General features: G+C 41.4%; 4 protein-coding genes across 4 annotated transcripts; 3 read left to right on the plus strand and 1 right to left on the minus strand.

Annotated features, from left to right (window-relative positions):
• Positions 1 to 2,750: 2,750 nt before the first annotated feature.
• LOC137941909 (transcription factor bHLH27-like) lies at positions 2,751 to 4,225 on the plus strand. The gene is made up of 4 exons (XM_068787522.1): positions 2,751 to 3,259; positions 3,377 to 3,562; positions 3,653 to 3,832; positions 3,934 to 4,225. Exons 1-4 carry the CDS (start codon positions 2,783 to 2,785, stop codon positions 4,024 to 4,026), a joined length of 936 nt encoding a protein of 311 aa, XP_068643623.1. The 5' UTR covers positions 2,751 to 2,782; the 3' UTR covers positions 4,027 to 4,225.
• Positions 4,226 to 6,134: 1,909 nt separating this feature from the next.
• On the plus strand, positions 6,135 to 14,281 carry LOC137941643 (peptidyl-prolyl cis-trans isomerase FKBP12-like). The gene is made up of 5 exons (XM_068787142.1): positions 6,135 to 6,292; positions 7,295 to 7,328; positions 7,459 to 7,520; positions 13,400 to 13,452; positions 14,002 to 14,281. The coding sequence occupies exons 1-5, from the start codon at positions 6,205 to 6,207 to the stop codon at positions 14,101 to 14,103; spliced, it is 339 nt and encodes a 112-aa protein (XP_068643243.1). The 5' UTR covers positions 6,135 to 6,204; the 3' UTR covers positions 14,104 to 14,281.
• Positions 14,282 to 15,415: 1,134 nt separating this feature from the next.
• LOC137940354 (mitochondrial uncoupling protein 5-like) lies at positions 15,416 to 16,904 on the minus strand. Its single transcript, XM_068785380.1, has one exon. The coding sequence runs from the start codon at positions 16,746 to 16,748 to the stop codon at positions 15,765 to 15,767; it is 984 nt and encodes a 327-aa protein (XP_068641481.1). The 5' UTR covers positions 16,749 to 16,904; the 3' UTR covers positions 15,416 to 15,764.
• A 782-nt stretch (positions 16,905 to 17,686) lies between these two features.
• Positions 17,687 to 19,221, plus strand: LOC137940355 (mitochondrial uncoupling protein 5-like). The gene has a single exon (XM_068785381.1). It carries the CDS (start codon positions 18,055 to 18,057, stop codon positions 19,021 to 19,023), a length of 969 nt encoding a protein of 322 aa, XP_068641482.1. The 5' UTR covers positions 17,687 to 18,054; the 3' UTR covers positions 19,024 to 19,221.
• The last annotated feature ends 1,103 nt before the right edge of the window (positions 19,222 to 20,324 follow it).

Here is a 20,324-nt window from a genome sequence, read left to right on the forward strand (position 1 = left end):
CTCAAATTGGATTTTCAATAAACACATTAAGACTTTTTTGTGTCTTCTAGAAGTGAAATTTTTTTGAATTTCATCTGTACATGAAACTTTTTTTGTCTTTTTGTACTTTGGATAGAGTTGCATTTTCCCTCAATTTCGCCTTTTTCCTCAATTTGGGTACCTTCTTCTAGGCTCCCTGCAAATGCAATAGTACTTTTAGATAAACAAAACTAGTGTTAGTTATAGATGTCACATGAGCCAAAGATGATGACATTTCCATTGGTTACTTCTAAAAAAAATAAAATAAAAATAAAATTCATAAATAAAAATACTAATCCAAACAACAAAGACACTTATATCTATGTTTATTCCATGTTTTCATGTAAACAGTGTTCGCTGAAACCATGCATGTCAATGGTTATGGAGTCTTCTACGCTGAAAATATATTGCTTCCAAACGTTTCTCGTTAGACCTCTAGATCCTTGTACATCCCTCATATTTTCCAAGTGATGAAATTGTTCTTATATGATAATGTACCCCAAAAAAATTCACACTTCTAACTATGGTCCAAATATGAGCTATTCATAATCTGTGTTTGCCAATGTTTATGAAATTTATGTATAATCTTTGTATTTCCAACTTATTTAGCTATTTTTATTCCTTCTAGTTCATTTGCTAGTAACTAGTTCTCAAGTAGAAGCTAGGTTCAGATTGTTATTGTTTCAATCAGAACTATGAAATCCAATATTTGCTTTAGTACAATTGGTGGCAGCATGCAACAAACCTAGCTAGCTACAAACAACAAGATGCTCATGAGTTTTTTATTTCAATGCTCCATGGCATCTATGAAATGGTGGAACATGAAAATGGTATTATTTGTTGCGGTTACTCACATGGCAGGCTAAATGCAGGCCATTATGTGACTTACCTATAGCTAAATAATCAATGTTATAAATGTGATGATGTCTGGACCACATAAGTTAGTAAAAATACAGTGAGTGCCTCTTAGGAATATATGATGTTTTACGTGTAGAAGGTACTTCACTATAGAAGGAAAGAAAATTAGTGCTCTTTACATCCTATTTTATGAGAATTACCAATGTTCATGGTCATTCTTCATGACTAAGAAGCTCCTCTTGGCACCAAAAGAAAGCATATCAACCAATGATTTGTGTTTTGCTGCAATACCTATTAGAAATTCAACGAAGTTAAATATTTCAAGTAATTGTAAACTAAAATTCTATAATAAACGTTTTGTCCCCTAAAAAAAGCAATTCTACAATTTTGGCACTAGAAAGATACCTTTTTTACCTCAGGATAACTAGGACAAAAATGTTTACTAAAATCAAGCTTAGCTGAGCAAGGCTTGTTAAACACAAGATAATTTAAGACTTGTTTTATGTTGTCTATTGTGCTTATTTCAAAGAAATACATGTTATAACAGTGCTCTTTGCTCTTGGTGAAAATGTCTAGCTCTCGCCATTGAGCGAGATCAACATATTTGTAGCTTTGTGGTAATTTATATTTGTTATTCTCTGAATCCTTTAAAAAAACAAGGGAAAATTGAGTACAAGTGAATTGTTGGATGACTAAAGATTTGTGTATAAAGTTTGATGTCATTTGTGGTTGTCACTAAGGATGAAGTCAAAATTCTACCAGTTGGCTGTGAGACAAGTTGTGACATCAACATATTGGCCAATGATGGAAGAACATTCAAACTAGATGTGGTTGCAAAGATGAGATGTTGGAAAGGATCTAAGCAAAGCAAGGAAGTGAAAATAAAAAAATGAACAATCTAGGAAATTACCACTAGGCCTTTTAAAAATTCAACAAAGTTAACCACAAAAGAGTTCACCAATAACATACCAATTTTAACCTTGTTTGGTTTAACAAAGTTAAAAGCACATGCGATAAGAAATAACCACAGAAGAGCTCGTAAGTAACATACCGATTTTAACTTTGTTTGCTTTAACAAAGTTAAATGCAAATGCAACAAGAAATAACCACAGAAGAGCTCATCGATAACACAGGGCCTCATTTACTGATTTTTAACAAGCATTGGAGACAAAGTTTAAAGCAATAACAAAGAAATAAGTAAATAAAATATTTAACAAGTAGAATCATAAATAATGTCACTACATTTGAATCTTATTTAATGAAAAATAGCATCCATAAAAGAGAAACAGAGAATACAAGAAAAGAAAACAAAATTTTCTTAAAATCGACCATTTGAGGAGCTCAAAATCATAAGAAAAAACTAGACAAATTTACTTTTGTCTTTCGTCGGTAACACCAAAAATCGATTAAGGGATAGGGTAGGACGAGGTTTGGTGACAGTGGCGAGGAAAAAAATCGGCATTACTAAGGGTTTCAATTTCGAAAGTTTCAAAAGAGAGTTTTGAGACTAAGAGTTTCGATTTCGAAATAGAAACTAAAAGTCGAAAACAAAGCTCGGCAAAATGCGAAAGAGGTTTTACTTAGTAACCGAGCTTGCCAGCCAAACCATGGCTTAGTTAATTAAACGAGGGTAAACATGTATTCGAACCGAGGTCTATTCACAAGGGCCAGGTATGAGGGCAATTCCCACGTGAACGTAATCAGCCATCCCGACATCCAGGTCCGGCCGACATCAGATCGTGACGGGTGGAATGACACGTAAAAAGCATATGGAGATGTGTCCATTTGCATTTATCTGACTGTTGTTCAATTATTATTGATCGACTATAAATACTATTACGAGCTGTAATGTTGGCAGATCTTTTTACGTTTTCTTCCTCCTGGACATCGGGAGAAAACAGCAGAAATGGAGGATCTGGAAGATTTTCTAATGGAGCGCATACCAGAATTCCAAGTGGATTCGGGCTTCGATGCCTGGTGCCATTTTCAGCTGTCTGAAATGTATGGCTTCGATATCATGTCAGATTTCTCCATCGGGTCTGCAAATTTGCTGCCAGATATCAATGAATTTAACACAGAAAGCGCGAACCAGCAGCAGGAAGAGCAGCAAGAACCGAAACTGCAAGAGAAGCAGAACGAATCAAATTTGGACGATAAAGATCGGAAGGAAGAGGAACAGACGAAGAGCTGCAGGAATCCGCTTGTCTCGCATTGGGAAGAAATGGACGTCGATGAAGAAGGTGAGGAAGACGAGATGAAAACTGATGATACAAAGAAAGCGAATGGATTAAGCTGCAAAAATCTTATCTCGGAGCGCAACCGAAGGAAGCGAATTAATCAGCAGCTGCTCACTCTCATGTCTGTCGTCCCTGACATAAAAAAGGTACCCATTACATTTTCTTCCATTATTTCATTAAATTCTGGTCAAAAACATTCTACAATGTAACCATTGGTACTCTAGGTGAGCATTGCAACTCACAGTACTTTACTCTATTGGTAGATGAGCAAAAGAGCTGTTCTGGAGGAATCTCTTGCTTATCTGCAATTCATTCTCCAGCAGACAGAGATCGAGCAGAGAAGAGCCAATAACAACTCTAAACATATTCCTGGCAAGAACTCTGGATTCGTTTCAGATAATTTGCCTCCGGCCCAAGTCAAAGAAACCACCCGTCCTTGCATAACTGAGGTGGGTATAATATTTCTTGGCCATCTGATCTCCTTCCTTTCAAGTATTACTCCATGGCTCTGAGAATAAATCTGTCTGATGTAACTTCAGATTGAGGTGGAGAGAATGGACGACGCGCATTTTATTTTGAAAACCATATACGATGAAGGGAAGGGCGGATTGGTTCAGATGCAACGGGCGATCGAATCACTGGGGCTGGGATTAGAGACCACTTGCGTCTCTGTAAACCAGTTCCGCCAAGGCTACATGCTTACTACAGCATTCCTTCGCGTAAGATTATTTACGCACTGCAACATGTTTGTTCATTTGTCGTTCGTTTCAGTTCATCTCCTGACGTTCTCTGTCGATACTGGTGCTGTGTGCTTGAGCAGGCCAAGAGGAGGGGAGTTGTCACTGAGGAAAAACTGAAGCACCGATTTAAGGTGACGGCGATTAGAATGGGTTTTCGCCTGCAGGATCCGTGATGAACCCGGCGTTTGAAGATCATCTGAAAACAACGACTGCAAAGCTCTGGGAAGTTTCCTTATACAAGAACTGTATATCTGGTTGGAACAGTGGATATTGTACTTCGTAGACACTAATAGCTTCAAAATCCAAGTACAAATAATCAATTTCCAGGTTTGAACCAGTGGAAGAACTGAAACAAGCATGATTTCCTTCAAACGGATTCTGTGAAATAATGTCTTCCCTTCTACGTTACCAGAAGATCCTGATCTTTAAGATCTCGCTTGAATTCAACCAAAAAAAACAAAAAACAACTCTTTTACTACACAGATTTAGCTCTGAGAATGATGAACTTTAAATGTCTTAATCCTTCTCCTAAAGTGGTCAACATTCTTGAGAGGGCATTTCTGGTCCTTTCAGTAATCTAAACGAATCTTTTCAAAAAGTGATTTGTCTATCAAATAATTGAGCTTGTCGAGATCACCAAAACCAGATTTTATTCATGGCAAATCAAGTCCCACGAGCTGTTATATTTGTTTAACCATTCTGGCTTGCACAACTTGGAAACTGCGTTCCCACCACCAAACTTTTGAACAAGAGGCACCGGCCATTCTCCAAATCGGATTCACAGATTGGCTTTGACTGCATACGATAATGAGACAAACAAACAGATAGAACAACTTAATGGAGACTAATTAGAACCGTTTAGGGTTTTGGACAATGACCCTTACTTTTCTTTCTTACCCAAGCTTTTAATTTTTCTCTGTTTGGAATCAATGAAACGCGTAACGGGTAAACGACATCGCCTCCTAGCAGGGGTGGCTTGGAACCTGGCCGGCTAGCGAGCTGCTCGAGTTCGGCTCGGTTCGATTCGGTATCTCTCGAGTTCGAGGTTCGGCTCAAAAGCTAGTGAGCCGGCTCATTAACGGGTGAGTCGCGGGAACAGGAGCGGGGGCCCTCCCGTCCGCCGCTCTGGCCGCCTCTGTCGCCGTCAATAGCTCATCGCTGGCCGTTACATCCCTTTCCCTCCGATTTCTTCATCTTCCTCCGATTTCTATCAATCTTCTTACTATTAAATGGGTTAACTTGGTTTAAAATTCATCTAAAATTATTAAGAAGTTAGTAGTCATGTGTTGGAAAATTATTACTCACAAAACTTTAAACAATACTGATAAACCTAAAATAATTAATGTTGGTGCCGAAGTGTACCTCTTTGTCAAACTCCTTCACACCTTAAATAGGTTTAAAGCGTGTATTCAATATCATCGAAAGAGATTCACCTCCTACATTATATTGGATGTTGGTGATATTTTCTCACCAAACAACAGATCTTATGCCCTCTTAGACATGCACAGTACGAAGATGGGCCCACAAACTCAACAAGATTTTTTTTTATCAGTTCAAATGGAGGTTTTTTTCTTCTTTTTCTATCAAAAACCAAGAACAGTGATTTTTCTTCTATGTTTTCTCTCACTCTCGTTCGGCATCTCTATCTATAGGGCTCTCCAGTAGATTTGTAAAAGCTCCCCTTTGGTATGCTATCCAAATCTATAACTGTTAGATCTAACGATTCAGATCGCCTAACTAATTGTTTAGATAAAAAAAAACCTTACAATAGATTTGTAATAGCTGATCTAACCGTTCAAATTTATAACATTGGATGTCTCAAATCTATAACCATACAATCCAATGGTTCAAATATGTAACAACACGATCTGATGGTTCATATCTATAATTGTTCATCCAGTGGTTTGGGTCTATAACGGTTTACATCCAACACTTAGGATCTTCATCCAACAAAATCATTTGGATGGTTTTGTAAAAAAACCATAGTTAATAGCCCCATACATGTCAAGTCGTGACACATAAGACCACATGTATGTAAGTGTAAAAAGTACTATCACATGCGAGACCATGTAGTGTTGAATGTTGCCCCACAAAAACAACGGGAACAAAGGGGAGGGTAGTTGTAGTCCCCTCCTTTTCCCAGGGGCAAGAGAGCCCCTTCGACCTCCCTTATAATTGGCAGTGCCCTGCACAACAGATCGGAGTCGCAATATTGCTATGGACTCCGAGCCCATATCCGCGGCCCGTGTAAATCTTCAGTTCGCATATAAATGCATAAAAGTGGCCGGTGGTGTGGCAGCGACGAAAGGCGGTGAGACGAATAAGCTATACAAGTCGACTGAAGTGCGAAAATGGGAGTGGAAAAGCAAGTGCTGACGCCCGGCAATGGGCCAAAGCCCGTCCGCGGCCAAAAGGTTACAGTTCACTGCACCGGATTTGGTAAATCACTCTTTATTTTCCCTGGGTTATTATGAATTTTTCTCATAGCGATCCTATTATTCTTATGTATTTGTATGTAATATACTGAAATTATGCATTCCCGTATGGACGATCTCATTAATATTCTTTTCTTACTTGGATATTAAGATTATAGATGCTAAATGAGATTCAGGATGGATATCAGATTGTGCCCTTTTTGACAATCGTTTTCGACATCTTTGTTTCCTACTTTTTATGTTGGAAATTGGAATGGTTTAGTTTTGGTATTGGTTTGTACATTTTAGTGGGTTTTTTTGTCCTCCGTAACAGTTGTTTGTTAGTTATTTTGGTGGAAAAAAAAGAAAGAAAGAAAGAAGAAAACAGTTTTTTGTTTCTTTACAACAATTGTCGATTTTTCCAGAAACTTGCAACTCATTTGTTGTAATGGTGTTGATTAGGCTGGGTGATCCTTCTTAAATAGTTGGAAAGTCGGAGGCCTCTTTGACTGGGATAATGTCGCAGTTATCCCCCTGCTTTTTAATGTGCGGAGCAGCCTATTTAGGTTGCTGAGCAGTTTGAGTTCAATTTTTAATCCCACTATATATGTATGTATAACTAGGATTTACACATTTCCACTTAATGGGAACTCTTCTGCTCCAGCTTCACAACAGTCTCGGGCATGGGGTTGATATTGATTTGTTCTCTCTTGATTCTGTGGACCATCATCTTTTAATCTTAACTAGGGATTCTCGTTTAATTGGACTTACAGGAACTATAAAAAGAGAAATTTTTATTATCCTTGGAGGCAAAAGGCTCGTAATTGTTTTACTTAGGACCTGCCTATAGACACATCATGTTCACACCAAGGTTATGATTCTTTGCCAGAAAAGCATGCAAAACAAGAAAGTATCTCTGATTAATTTGTCCCTGCGAAATATTGAATGCAATGTATACAGTTTAGCCTACACTAGATTTCTTTGCTGAGATTTATTGTTATTTTCCACTAACATCAATATTCTGCAGGTAAGAATGGCAACCTGTCTCAAAAGTTTTGGAGGTGAGCATTGCCTTTCTGTTTTTCTCTTTCTCTTCAATTTATCTGTCATTTTCTAATTACTTATGGTTTTAATTTCTCTACCTTTTTCTGAGTGAAAATAAGTTGTATGTTGTTTTCGATTAATTTTCAGCACTAAAGATCCTGATCAGAAACCTTTCACCTTTAAGATAGGACTAGGCTCAGTCATAAAAGGTAAGACTGTTCCACTTCAACTCTCAGGCATGTTAAAGTGAAAAAATCAAGAGGGTTTTTTTAGTTTTCCTAGGTGTGGAAATAGAAGGTAGCATGTTGACAGCATATCCCAGAATCAACTTGTGCTTTGTGAAATTCCTATTTCTTCTCAAGGCTATATTCAACACATAGACAATGTTTTTTTTTTTTTTAATTTTACGTATAAAAGTGTTCTGTTTTGAGTTTCATTTTTTCAGTGAGTTGTTTATAAGTTGAGCATAGTGAATCTGTAGTATGTATAAATTTCTTTGCTATTTTTCCTGGTATACCCACATATGAATGTATATGTCTTATAAATGCTATAATACATAGCATTACAACTGATTTGCCAGACAATGCTTAACCTTTGATGCGTACAATCAAATTCTGAGATTGACATATTGGCTGCCTGAACTTGCTCTGACCAACCCCCCCCCACACAATATATCTAATTGGTGTACCTGAGACCTTATAGAGAAAGTGAAAAAGAGATCAACTCATCCAAAGTCAGGGAATCAATCTGAATCTGATTTTATTGTTATCCATTGCCTCAGCTTTCCAACTGCATTTTCAGTTGTTGCTGAGTCTTGACCTGTTGTTCAACAAGTGAGTCTTCCTGTTCTAGAATACTGCAACAAGAGCTCTCCTTTGAGACAGTAACTTCTATCTTCTACCTTCATGCATCGCTAAATCAGATTTATTGAAAGGTATACTAGTTAAAGATATACATGATAATTACTCTTACATTAGTTCATTGGTGGTATATACTATAAGCTCTCAAAATCAACAAACACCGCCAAGTTCCAAAAAATAAATAAATAAACACCAGCAAATAGCAGCTGCTGATGTATTAAGACTCAAATGATCTTGCTGTCTTGGAATGTCAGAGGGATTGGCACTACCCGGAAGCCCGGCACGATATCAAGTTACCTATCTCAATTCAAGCCTTCAATTGTCATATTCCAAGAAACAAAGTGTCAAGAGATGACAGATGATATTGCCAAAGAACTTTGGGCGTGCCCTTCAATTAAGTGGGCATCGGTGAATGCTATTGGCCACTCCGGAGGTATCTTTGTTGCATGGGACACGACAAAGTTTGATTCTCTTAATAACATGGAAGGTCGTTTCTCTTTGGGTATACAGTTCAGAGATCTCTCCACTAACAGAATTTGGTGTGTGGGTGGAGTTTACGGTCCAACTAGTTACAGGGAACATAGCCTACTCTGGGAAGAGCTTAGTACGCTTCTGGAGAATTGGAATTTCCCATGACTCCTTGCAGGGGATTTCAATGCCATCAGATACTGTCATGAGAAGAGCCCCCCGGCTACCCGCATTACAGCCTCTATGCGAGGCTTCTCAAACTTCATTGGGGGGAATGGTTTGGATGAGATTCCCTTATCCGGGAAGAATTACACATGGACAAACAGTCAGCAGCAACCCGTATTATCTAAATTGGATCGGTTCTTGGCATGTAACAACTGGCTGCAGATGTTTGGAAATGTTACTCGAAGAGTTCTGAACAAGGTAGGCTCAGATCATTGGCCTATCTTGTTGACATCAGTGTTTGAAAAATGGGGGCCTTCGCCTTTCCGGTTTGAAAACTCTTGGTTAATGGAGGAAAATTTTGAGTCTCTTCTTGATGGTTGGTGGGATGAGGGTCCGAGTCTTGGTAGAAGGGAGTGGGCATTCCCCCTAAAACTGCGCTTCATCAAAGGAAAAATTAAAGAGTGGGCCACTAGTCGTCATACCTCTTTGATTGCTGAGAAGGCCTCCCTCATATCCCAGATTGCGGCTCTGGACGTGGTGGAGGAACAAAGGTACTTAACTTCCGATGAATTTTCGCTTCGAGTCTCTCTCAATTTTAAGCTCAGCACTATTCTGCACCAAGAGAAAGTTCGATGGAAGCAAAGAGCCAGATTCAAATGGCTAAAAGAAGGAAATGCAAATACCAAATTTTTTCATGTCGTCGCTTCGGCAAAAAGGAGGTCCAATCAAGTTACCTCATTATGCATTAATAATGAGGTAACGTCGTGTCGGATCTCAATTACTAACGAGCTGGTGAAGTTTTTTACAGAGTTATACTCGGAGGAGTGTACTAGCAGGCCGAAGCTTACACACATTCGCTTTTCTCGCATCTCCACAGCAGCGGCAACACTAATTGAATCTCCTTTTTCTTCGGCTGAAATTGAACCGGCCGTCCTGGGCATGGAGAGTGACAGGGCACCGGGCCCAGATGGTTTTAATGAGGACTTTCTGAAAAAGTTTTGGGCTCGTCTGAAGGAAGATATAAGTGCTATGATCCACGACTTCTTCAGAAACGGCATCACTTACCGCAGCATTGGCGCATCATTTATCACATTGGTGTTGAAAAAAGCAAGTGTTGAGAAACCCGAGGATTTCCGCCCCATCAGTCTTATTACGAGTGCATATAAAATCATTGCGAGAATCTTAGCACATCGTTTAAAGGCAATGTTCCCCATCGTCATCCACAGAGGTCAAGGCGCTTTCCTTAAGGGGAGAGAGATTCTGGATTCCACAATGGCTGCACGCGAGCTTATGGACCATTTCAGACGTAATCAGGACCCAAGAATCGCCCTAAAGCTTGATCTTGAAAAAGCTTTTGATAGAGTAAATTGGATCTTGCTTGATGAAATAATGGAAAAAATGGGATTTGGAGAAAGATGGCGATTTTGGATTAGGAATTGTGTGGGTTCAGCATCATATTCCCTTATAGTCAATGGCTCGGTATGTGGATATTTTAAAGGAACCAGGGGTATTCGCGAAGGGTACCCTCTTTCCCCGCTCATATTTAACATAGTAGCAGAATTTCTGTCCGTTATGTTCTATTCAGCGGTCGACCTTGGATGGCTATCTCCAACAAGTCCGCACCGGGCTTTTAATATTCCGATTCTTCAGTACGCAAATGATACTATTATTTTTGGAGTCGGAGATATGTAGTGTTAGGAGGATAAAGGCAGTATTGAGACTTTTTGAAATAGCATCTGGGCAGAAAGTTAATTGGGGGAAAATATCTCTCATAGGATTTAATGTGGACTAGGAGAACCTTGCAGAGATGGCGAGTTTATTTGGTTGCTCTACTACTATACTACCTGCAAAATATCTTGGTCTCCCTCTCTTTCATGGGCGAATTTCTCAGAACTTATGGAACCCGGTGGTGGAAAAAATTGAAGCTCGGTTAGCAACTTGGAAGGGGCGGCTCCTCAGCAAAGCAGGTAGACTGATCTCCTCAAGTCATGTATTGCTGGCATCCCAAACTATGCGCTATCCTTTATGCCTTGCCCGTCGTCGGTATGCAAAACCATGGATAAATTGAAAAGAAGATTCCTTTGGAGAGGTTCAAGTGACTCCTTTAAATATCACCTGGTTAGATGGGATGAAGTTTGTTTGCCTAAAAAATTAGGTGGACTAGGGATTCAGAAATCAAAAGAAATGAACAAAAGCCTTGCTTCTTAAGTGGATATAGAAGGTTAACACAAATTCATCAAACCTTTGGAAGGATATGGTTCGTACCAAGTTGGGTTGGAATTCTTTATGGTGGATGTCAGGGGGAAATCAGAGAAGGCTATCCTCAATTTGGAGATCTTTTTATTTACTTCTTCCAGATTTCTCCTCAGTTTGTAGATTCTTTGTGGGCAGCGGCAGGTCTCTTAAATTTTGGGACGATTGGTGGACAGGACTAGAACCGTTGAGAAACTCTTTTAGCAGTCTATTTCTTATCTCTACTCAAAGGGAGATAACAGTGGCAGATGCTTTCGAGGGAGGTGATTTGAGTCTCCATCCCCGAAGGGGTCTTTCTGATGCAGAAGCAATGGAAGCAAGCCGTTTATTGAATTCTTTGAACCATGTTAGGATGAGGCCTTCTAATGCAGACAAGCTCATATGGTGGCCTGACAAGAGCGGCAAATTCTCAGTTGCATCTGCATACAGACACATTAATGGTTGGGACTCAACACAGAGCGAGCATGATATATACTTTGTGTGGCGTCTTTGTTGCCCTCCAAAGGTAAAATTCTTCATGTGGAGTGTTTGCCAAAATAAGATCCTTACAGCGGATGTGCTTTGAAGAAGGGGTCACCCCTCAATAGACTTGCTATGTCCTTTTTGTAACATTGAAGAAGAATCCGCCAGCCATACCCGTTATTATGCCAGTATTCTTGGAAGGTTTGGTCCTCTATCTTTTGCAATTTCGGTTTGCAAATATGTATCTCTGCAGATCTGTTCAGTTTTAGCAAGTCAATTTATGGTTATCCCCTTCTTGGGCTCAGTAAAATGATGCTATCAGCATGTATCAGTTTTGTGCCATAGGGGATTGGGAATGAACGGAATAGGAGGCGGTTCGAGGCTAAATTTGAATCTGAGAAAAGTGTAGCGGAAAAAGTGATGGGCCAAATATCCACCTGACTCCTGACGAAAAAACCTTTTTGCTCTTTCAAGGGCACTTCCATTCGTGAAAACTGGAGCAACCTAGCAAGGATGCATTTGGGGACCAAGATTCAAGTTATGAAAGAGTGGGCGCCCCCAAAGGTTGGATATTTAAAATTGAATTTTGATGGTTCCTCTCTCGGTAATCCGGGGATCGCAAGTTTCGGAGATGTGATTTCGGACTCATTTGGCAATTAGTGTTTTTCTTATGCGGGTCCATTAGGCATCTCCGACTCAACGTCTGCAGAGCTTCATGGTCTTCTCAACGGGCTTCGGATTTTCAAAGATAAATGTAGTGGCCCAATTCACATTGAAGAGGATTCCAAGGTAGTCATTGGATGGGGCCGTGGCACTTCCTTTCCGCCATGGAGGCATTGGGAAATTTTCCAGGAGATTTTAGAGATTACCACATTATTTTCTTGTATTTGGTCTCACACTCCGAGATCTGCAAATTCGGCAGCAAATGTGCTTCCCAAACAGGGAGCATCTCTTCAACATCTTGTTGTTAGGGATTTGCTCCCAATCTCTTGGTAATTTTTTGCCTTTTTAATGAATTGCATCTTTATAAAAAAAAAAAAAAAATCTCACGTACTCTCCTTGAAGATTTCATACCTACTAGCTATTTTGCTATCTACTAGAAGGTGAAATGATTTCTCAGCATTTTAATATTTTTCACTCTTTTGTAAGCATTCTTTCTGAATTCGCTAGCCATGATCCATCTGCAAATATAAAACAGCTAAGTTTACATTGAATATAAAAAAACTTTAAATAGTTTGACAAGGCATGTGTCCAAAGGACAGGATGCAGTAGACCATAATTTTTGTCAGATGAATCTTTTGATGACTTCCTGTTACAGAGTCATTTTCTTAATAGATTTATGAAGTTTGAAGATTTAATGTCATAAGTTTACAGAATGACATGTTAAACAAATGAACAAGTGTTAACAATAACACATTCCATCAGAAACCATAAAATTTAAAAAAAAAGGTTTCTGGTCTGTAGTTAAAAAAAGTGCAAAAATTTAAGGGAAATATGGATGGTCTACCAGTTGCAGAACAAAACATAGTCATTCTGCTTTTTAGTACAAGATTGACTCATGGGTAATTGTCTGTCAAGTGATATTGCCTTCTACTTTTGACATATTACTCTTGGTTGTTGTGTCTTCTTAATAACTCTTCCTGTTCTAACTAATAATTCTTGCTGCTTACAACTTCCTAATGTCTGTGGCTAACATTTATAGAATCTGTCACTTGGAGTAAATATAACAGAGCATGTCATATTTTAGGTTAAAAACCTTCTATATTGTTTTAAGGCATTGATTTTATATGTTGTCATGTAGTCTCTCCTACTTTTAGATGGACTCAAGGTGTTGTTTATGTAAGAAGGTCAAGCATTCACTCGTTTGCATGTATCTGTAGGTTGGGATGAAGGTGTGATGGGTATGCAAGTGGGAGAAGTGGCTCGTCTTCATGTAAGATTTCTTTTTATCAACTCTATAATTACTGGCTCTCAAACATCAGCTCATCAATTAGATGTCTTTTATACTACAAAAAACAAACTGAAAATTAAAAAAATTCAGAATCATTTTTTGTCTTGTGTTGCACACTATCAACCATCCGAAGTAGCCTATCCAAAATATTTTTTTTTTAAAGTTCAGTTACTTTGCTTCAGACACGTTAAAGTAAACATAAGAACCCAATGGATAAACATAATAATTCATAGGTTAAAGGAAAAACTGATAAGCTACTTACTTTCCTGTTGTTGCTTACATGTTTTAATTGAGTTATTCTTATATTGAGTGAAATCAGTATTCCTTATTTTTCCTTCTTAGGTATTTTATATATCTTCCTTGATGAAATACATTACATTTTATCATTTTAAAAAGATGAATCAGTCAATGAAATATGCCAATTGAACCCTTTGAATCTGCAAATTCAAAACACAGCTTCTATTTTCACAATCTTTTTGTCAAGATAAAATTGCCTGAAATATTTTTTTTTCTTGACCAATGATTTTCCAGTGCTCACCGGACTATGCTTATGGGCGTGATGGATTTCCAGCTTGGGGCATACAGCCAAATTCACCTTTGATATTTGAGATCGAAGTCCTGAGCGTAGAGTAATAAGCACTCATAAGCTGTTAGTCAAACAGACCTTCCATGTAATAGTTTATGGCACTGTTTAACTTTGTGAAACACCAATGTGAAGTTCTGCAAAACTTCCAATATAAATCCTTCTTATATCTATGTCATGACTGTTATACCAAAATGATTGCTCATTGAATCATGTTCTTTTCATGTCTTCAATTTTTCCTTGGCTGTGGAATCTGGCTTTAGAGGGTGAAGATGATTTTTTTTTTCTTCGTGACGTTGAGGCGTTCCATGTTAAACATATGAAAGTTGAGCAAATATTAAAGTTGAAGCTCCACTTGCAGGAATCTTGCTAACTTTGTTGGGCAAGATTATTAATGGTGCTGTTCTGTTCAATGACCCTTTCACATCAGCTGCTTGCTTTACATTTCAAGTAAATCACTTGCTTGAGAATCTTATAGATTATAATGTTTTACGCAGATAAAAGGAGATGAAGATTTGGTGGGTGAGTCCTGGTCATGGATTGTCGATGCTGTAAATAAAACTACTCAGTTCCTGTCGATAGTAGTAGAGGGTATTGTTGAAAGCGGTCAAGGGAAAGTGGGGAACCGTTTTCTTCTGATGAGATCCAGCTTTCTTGCTCCATATTCCATTATGTGAGGATCCAAAGTTTAACGAAGAAGCGCACCTAACAGAGAAGAAATCATTTAAAAAATTCATAACTGATAAGATGCATTATGGAAGCTGTCCCGGACATTGTAATAAGTTCAAATTGACAAGCGGATCCAGTTCAGGTTGCATCTAGTGCAGGAGGGGACGAATGCGGCAATTTGTGTCGGTTTGATATGACATATTGGAAACAGAGAACGATTGCTTTTTCTTCACAATTATTTGAAGTAAGAGTCCCATTTTTTTAATTAATCTTTGTTGAAAGTAATCCAGGCATGTTCAAACGCTGACATCTCTTTGACATTTTCCTCTCTTTTCCGCTTATTCAATGAATGGTTCATGACCCACTTTGCCAGTTCATCTGGAAAGAAAACCCCAAAATTGACGGAAGCGCGAAGAAAAGACCTGTTCATGTCGAATGTCAGAGCAGTTGGCTTTTGCTTTCATGGTTCAGTGAGTAGCCGAATGGCATTTATGTTAAAGACAAATTCCGCAGTTTGTAGAAGTGGGTACCTGTAGTTTCCGTACCTGTAGTTTCCATTAGTTCCAGTAGTGGTAGTTTGCTTAACTAGTTCATTCGGAAGTGAGCATCCGTAGAATCCTTCCACCATGTGTTTCATCTATTGGTTCTAGATGCTCTTTAGTTTTAAGCAAATCCTTCTCTTGGTTTAGATCAAAATGGATTGGATTTATTGAAAACAAAGAATATAACCAGTAAACAACGTACACTAACGAGGTATCCAAGCTCCACTGTTCTAAACATGACCAGGATGCGGAGAAGCATCACTAGTCTTCTTCATGAATACCATTCAATCACGGGACTCGTTTCTAATAATGGAATCCTCCTCGTAAAAAAATATAGTTCTATAATTCAATCCTCCTCCCAAATTTGAGGAAGGTAACCGTAATCAAAGAATTACGGGAGTGATTACGGGATTTAGTTTAATGGTTTTTTTTTGTAACACAAGAAGAAGTATAAAGATATTGATTTCGTCATCATCGTTGTCATCTGAATCAGATGACGCTCAGAAATCCTTGAGGAGTTTTCTGACTTGTTCGAGGGTAACAAAGAGGACGACGGTGAAGGGACCTTGGCGGGAGATGGTGGGAATGAAACCCTTGTAGAGGGCAAAGGGTCCCTCCGCTCTGACGGTCTTCATGGCGCAATCAAGGGCTCCCCTGTAAGGCATCTCTCCATCTGAACCGGGCTTCATGTTCATCACTCTGGTCTTGATCACGTCCACCGGATTGGAGGCCACCGAGGCCACGAACCCCGCCGCGAAGCTGGCCGTGACGTGGGTCCCCAGGCCGTCCTTCAACACCCCGCGCTCAAGAATTGTCTCCTTGATCTGGTCGTACGACGCTAGCTGCGACGCCGTCACGATCATCGCACGGTTCACCGTCAGCGACGACCCCCGCCAGAGGCTTTTCAGCCCCTCTTGCTTCCTCATCTGCCCGATCGCGTCCACCACGCTCTTGTAGTTGCGGCGCTGCGCCGCGGGAAGTCTCCCATCAGCTTGCATCCGCACCATCGCCACGTCGGCAGGGTTCCCCACCGCGGCGCCGATTCCACCGGCTATCAGCCCCGCGGCGACCTTCTTTGCCAGCGAGATGGTCTTCGTCTCTGGGTCTGTCCACCCATTCTTCAGAATCTCGTAGAGTCCCATTCGGGTGGTGGAGTATAGGGTCTGCCGGAGCACCGTCGCCGACACACCAGAAAAGAGAGCTGGCATTCCCTCCGTCTTAATTATCCGGAGACCCACAGAGACGGGACCCACCTTGGGCGGCGGAGGAAGAGGGATATTCATGGTCGGCGCCACCGCCGCTGCAGCGCCGCCAATATGGGGGTACTGAAAAGCAAGAGCAGGGCGGAGGACGGGAGCAGGCTGCGGCGCAGCCATCGCCTCACCCTGGAGCTGCATGCGGACCTTGATGAGATCCAGTGGGTGTGTTGAGCAGCCGGCAACAATGGAAGCGATGCCTCCTTCAACAAATCCCTTGAGACCCATTTCGAGTAGCCGGATTGGGGATCGCAGTGCCAATGAATAGACGGAAATAAACACTTGTAGGCTAAATTTATCAGACAGAAAGAGAAGAGAGAGTGAGTTGTCAATGGAGTAAGAAAAGGCAGACGGGCATGTATTTATAGGAAGGAAGAGGAGACGCGCCCGCGGAGAGTTGGAAAAGGGAAAGAAGAAGGAAGCAGGTGAGACTCCAGGGAGGAAGGGGGGCCACGGCATTTCGTCGATACCATTTCTAGAAAAGTAAACGGGAAAGTGTCCATTTAATTTGCTTGGCATCGTGGATGACGGTCAAAACACGGTTATTTACGTTGCGCGTGAGGGAATCGCGGCCTGAGTTTGGCGATCAGCGTTTGGCGTCTCACTCAGGAGGAAGCTTGGCTGGGTCGGCTTGGAAAAGGCGAGTAGGGGACCTTGACCGGGCCCTCCTCAATATTTCAAATTAAAGAAAATTAAAAAATGGAAAATGGTTGAAATGCTTGTCTTCAAGTAGGGCCTGCAAGAGTATGTATTTTGTTCTCAATTACTAATCCAAACAAGAGTATAAATACGAGATTAAAATCACTTCACATCCACCCCCCACTTGTTCGGTCCTGATACCATATCCCATCAATTAAGATATCTTGCCTGGTTGCTTACGTGGATTACTGAAGAATTTTTTTAAGAGTATTATAATAATTATTAATTAAGAGGAGTCGGCCTTGAGAAGTTGCTAACCTAATCAGTCACCAGCCGTTAGGGTTTGCATAGAGGCGAGTGGCCAACAAGGCTTTTAAAGGCCGTTAAACCAAGTCAAGCAAAGAACGAGTCATCATCCACCGTCTGATGTATACAGCAGGAAGGGGCCCACTGCACCGTTGGCTTCAGCATCTGTTCTCTTCCTTCTCCGCCATTCTTCTGAGCCACCCACCCTAGTGATTTCCTCCTCCGTTCCCCCCTTTGGGAACATACCTGCAGTAAAATATGGACATTGAAATTCGAAACCCGTTTTCTCTTCTGGCTATATATATACTAGTCTGGAGGCTGCATCACGGAACCATCTTTCTTCCATTCCACTTCCCTTCAGCATATGTCTCAGCGGCCCAACGTTCCGCACTCTTCTTCCGTTGCCTTCGGCCTTCATTCTCATCTCCTGGTTTCCTGTGAGATGAAACCCAATTCCAACTCGGCTTCTTGTTCTTGACTTCGGGGTTTTGATTTGGGGCTTTTTGGCTCTTCTTCTGAGACTTTTATCTCGGAGGCATTTGATCGAGTTTCCTTCAGGTGAGAGAGGAAAAGAGGAGGGGTTGTTGAGATGGGTTTGAAGGGGTTTGTTGAAGGAGGCATCGCATCAATCGTGGCGGGGTGCTCGACCCATCCGCTCGACCTGATTAAGGTACGAATGCAGCTTCAGGGGGAATCTGCGGCTGTTGCTCCGCCGCTCCGTCCGGCCCTCGCTTTCCACCCTAACATTGAAGGGGCAGCGACTGCCGTGAACATGCCGCTTCCCCCGCCGCTGCAGCAGCCAAAGGTAGGACTCGTCTCCGTGGGTATCCGGATTATTCGGACCGAGGGGGTTCCCGCCCTCTTCTCCGGCGTGTCAGCTACGATGCTCCGGCAGACTCTTTACTCCACGACGCGGATGGGGCTGTACGAGATTCTGAAGAACCGGTGGACGAACCCGGAGACGAAGACCATCCCGCTGACGAAGAAGGTCGCGGCGGGGCTGATCGCAGGCGGGATAGGCGCCGCGGTGGGGAACCCCGCCGATGTGGCGATGGTGCGGATGCAAGCTGACGGACGGCTTCCAGTGGCGCAGCGCCGCAACTACAAGAGCGTGGTGGACGCGATCGGCCAGATGACGAAGTCGGAGGGGCTGAGAAGCCTTTGGCGGGGGTCGTCTCTGACGGTGAACCGTGCGATGATCGTGACGGCGTCGCAACTGGCGTCGTACGACCAGATCAAGGAGACGATCCTAAAGCGCGGGGTGATGAAGGACGGCCTGGGGACCCATGTCACGGCTAGCTTCGCGGCGGGTTTCGTGGCGGCGGTGTCCTCGAACCCGGTGGACGTGATCAAGACCAGGGTGATGAACATGAAGCCCGGTCCAGACGGAGAGATGCCTTACAAGGGAGCCCTCGACTGCGCCATGAAGACCGTCAAAGCAGAGGGACCCTTTGCCCTCTACAAAGGTTTCATCCCCACCATTTCCCGCCAGGGTCCCTTCACCATCATCCTCTTCGTCACCCTCGAGCAGGTCAGGAAACTCCTCAAGGATTTCTGAGCAGATGGAGATGCAGGGATCGATCTCCATCGGCAGACACAAGAAGATTATGATGTCGACGAAAACAGGAAATAAGGATATTATATTTAGGCACTAGGTACATGTGTTGTCCTCGTGTAAGCTACATGTATGATGTCTTCCGGTGTCACTAGATATATATATTTTAATATGACTGATAAATAAACATAATCACCCTCATGAGATCACGCTCCTCGTTTCTTTTCCATCTTCCACCACAAGACCAGGAAGTGTCATCTCCTTCGCGACTTCAATTCGATGTGGCCTGTCCACCCTCATTTTCTCCATCAGCTAGCTCCTGCGCTTCAGCCTAGGGAACTTCTATTTGTTTTCCATCCTCGTTCTTTCCGTCTTTAACCATGTTGGCCTCTGCAAGATCTATATCGTCGCCTCTCAAGGGCTCTTTCAGCCAGCGTTTTTCATCACCCTTTTGTTTCTTCTCAACGCTTCTCTACGAAAACCCGACTACGAGGAACACACCCTCCTACGGGCACACACCCATCTCCTCCTAGTGAAACGAGAGTAAAAGCGAATTCACTTTCGCTTTTACTCATTTTTTTACTTGAACCACTTACACAGTGTTGTGCTCTAATGCTTTTGGGGCGACTTTCGGAATCTAGCACATAATGGAGAAAAGGTAAGAGGGGAAGTGCTTAGGTAGGAGGAATTATGGACAACCCCTTAAATTGCTGGTTTTTTTTTCTGGCAGTTGCGGTTTTTTCTATTGGGAAGTCGAATCAGATCAGGGCATCGGGTTTTCGACCCACAACTCGACCGGCTCCGCACCCGGCCAACCTAAACTCTCATAATCCAAGGCGGGTCAGGTAGATCTGATCAGGTTTCAAAATTAATTATCATATCGAATTGATTTGGTTTTCCTTGGAGATCGAACGTGATTTGACCGAATCGTAGCCCTAGTTTAGAAAAGGTGTCTCTATGCGGAGCAACGTCGCACCCCCTGAAAAAATTGTTCGAACCTTTGAACGAATCGTGTTCTCGGAGCTTCAGTTGTAGCACATTTGGGTGGAATGATTACGCTCAAGAATGAATCTGATTCCACTTAGAAATTAGTACAAGAGGTCAATGGTCCTCCTTTGTCTGCTTGCAGCCCTATCTGAAGCGATAAATACAAGAAAGAGACTTGCACAAGTTTTACATAAGACTTAACACCAAATAAAACAAAAAAAAAAATCAACTTTTTTTTTGTTGTATAAATTATAAATCTGAAGGAAGAACAAATCTACTTAGCAGCATGGTTGGGTTTTAAAGATAGGATATTCAAT

The sequence above is a fragment of the Aristolochia californica genome, unplaced genomic scaffold (assembly GCF_029961685.1).
Source record: "Aristolochia californica isolate CCGP_79_NKW_82.1479 unplaced genomic scaffold, dmAriCali1.0.hap1 SCAF_9, whole genome shotgun sequence".
Lineage (NCBI taxonomy): Eukaryota > Viridiplantae > Streptophyta > Magnoliopsida > Piperales > Aristolochiaceae > Aristolochia > Aristolochia californica.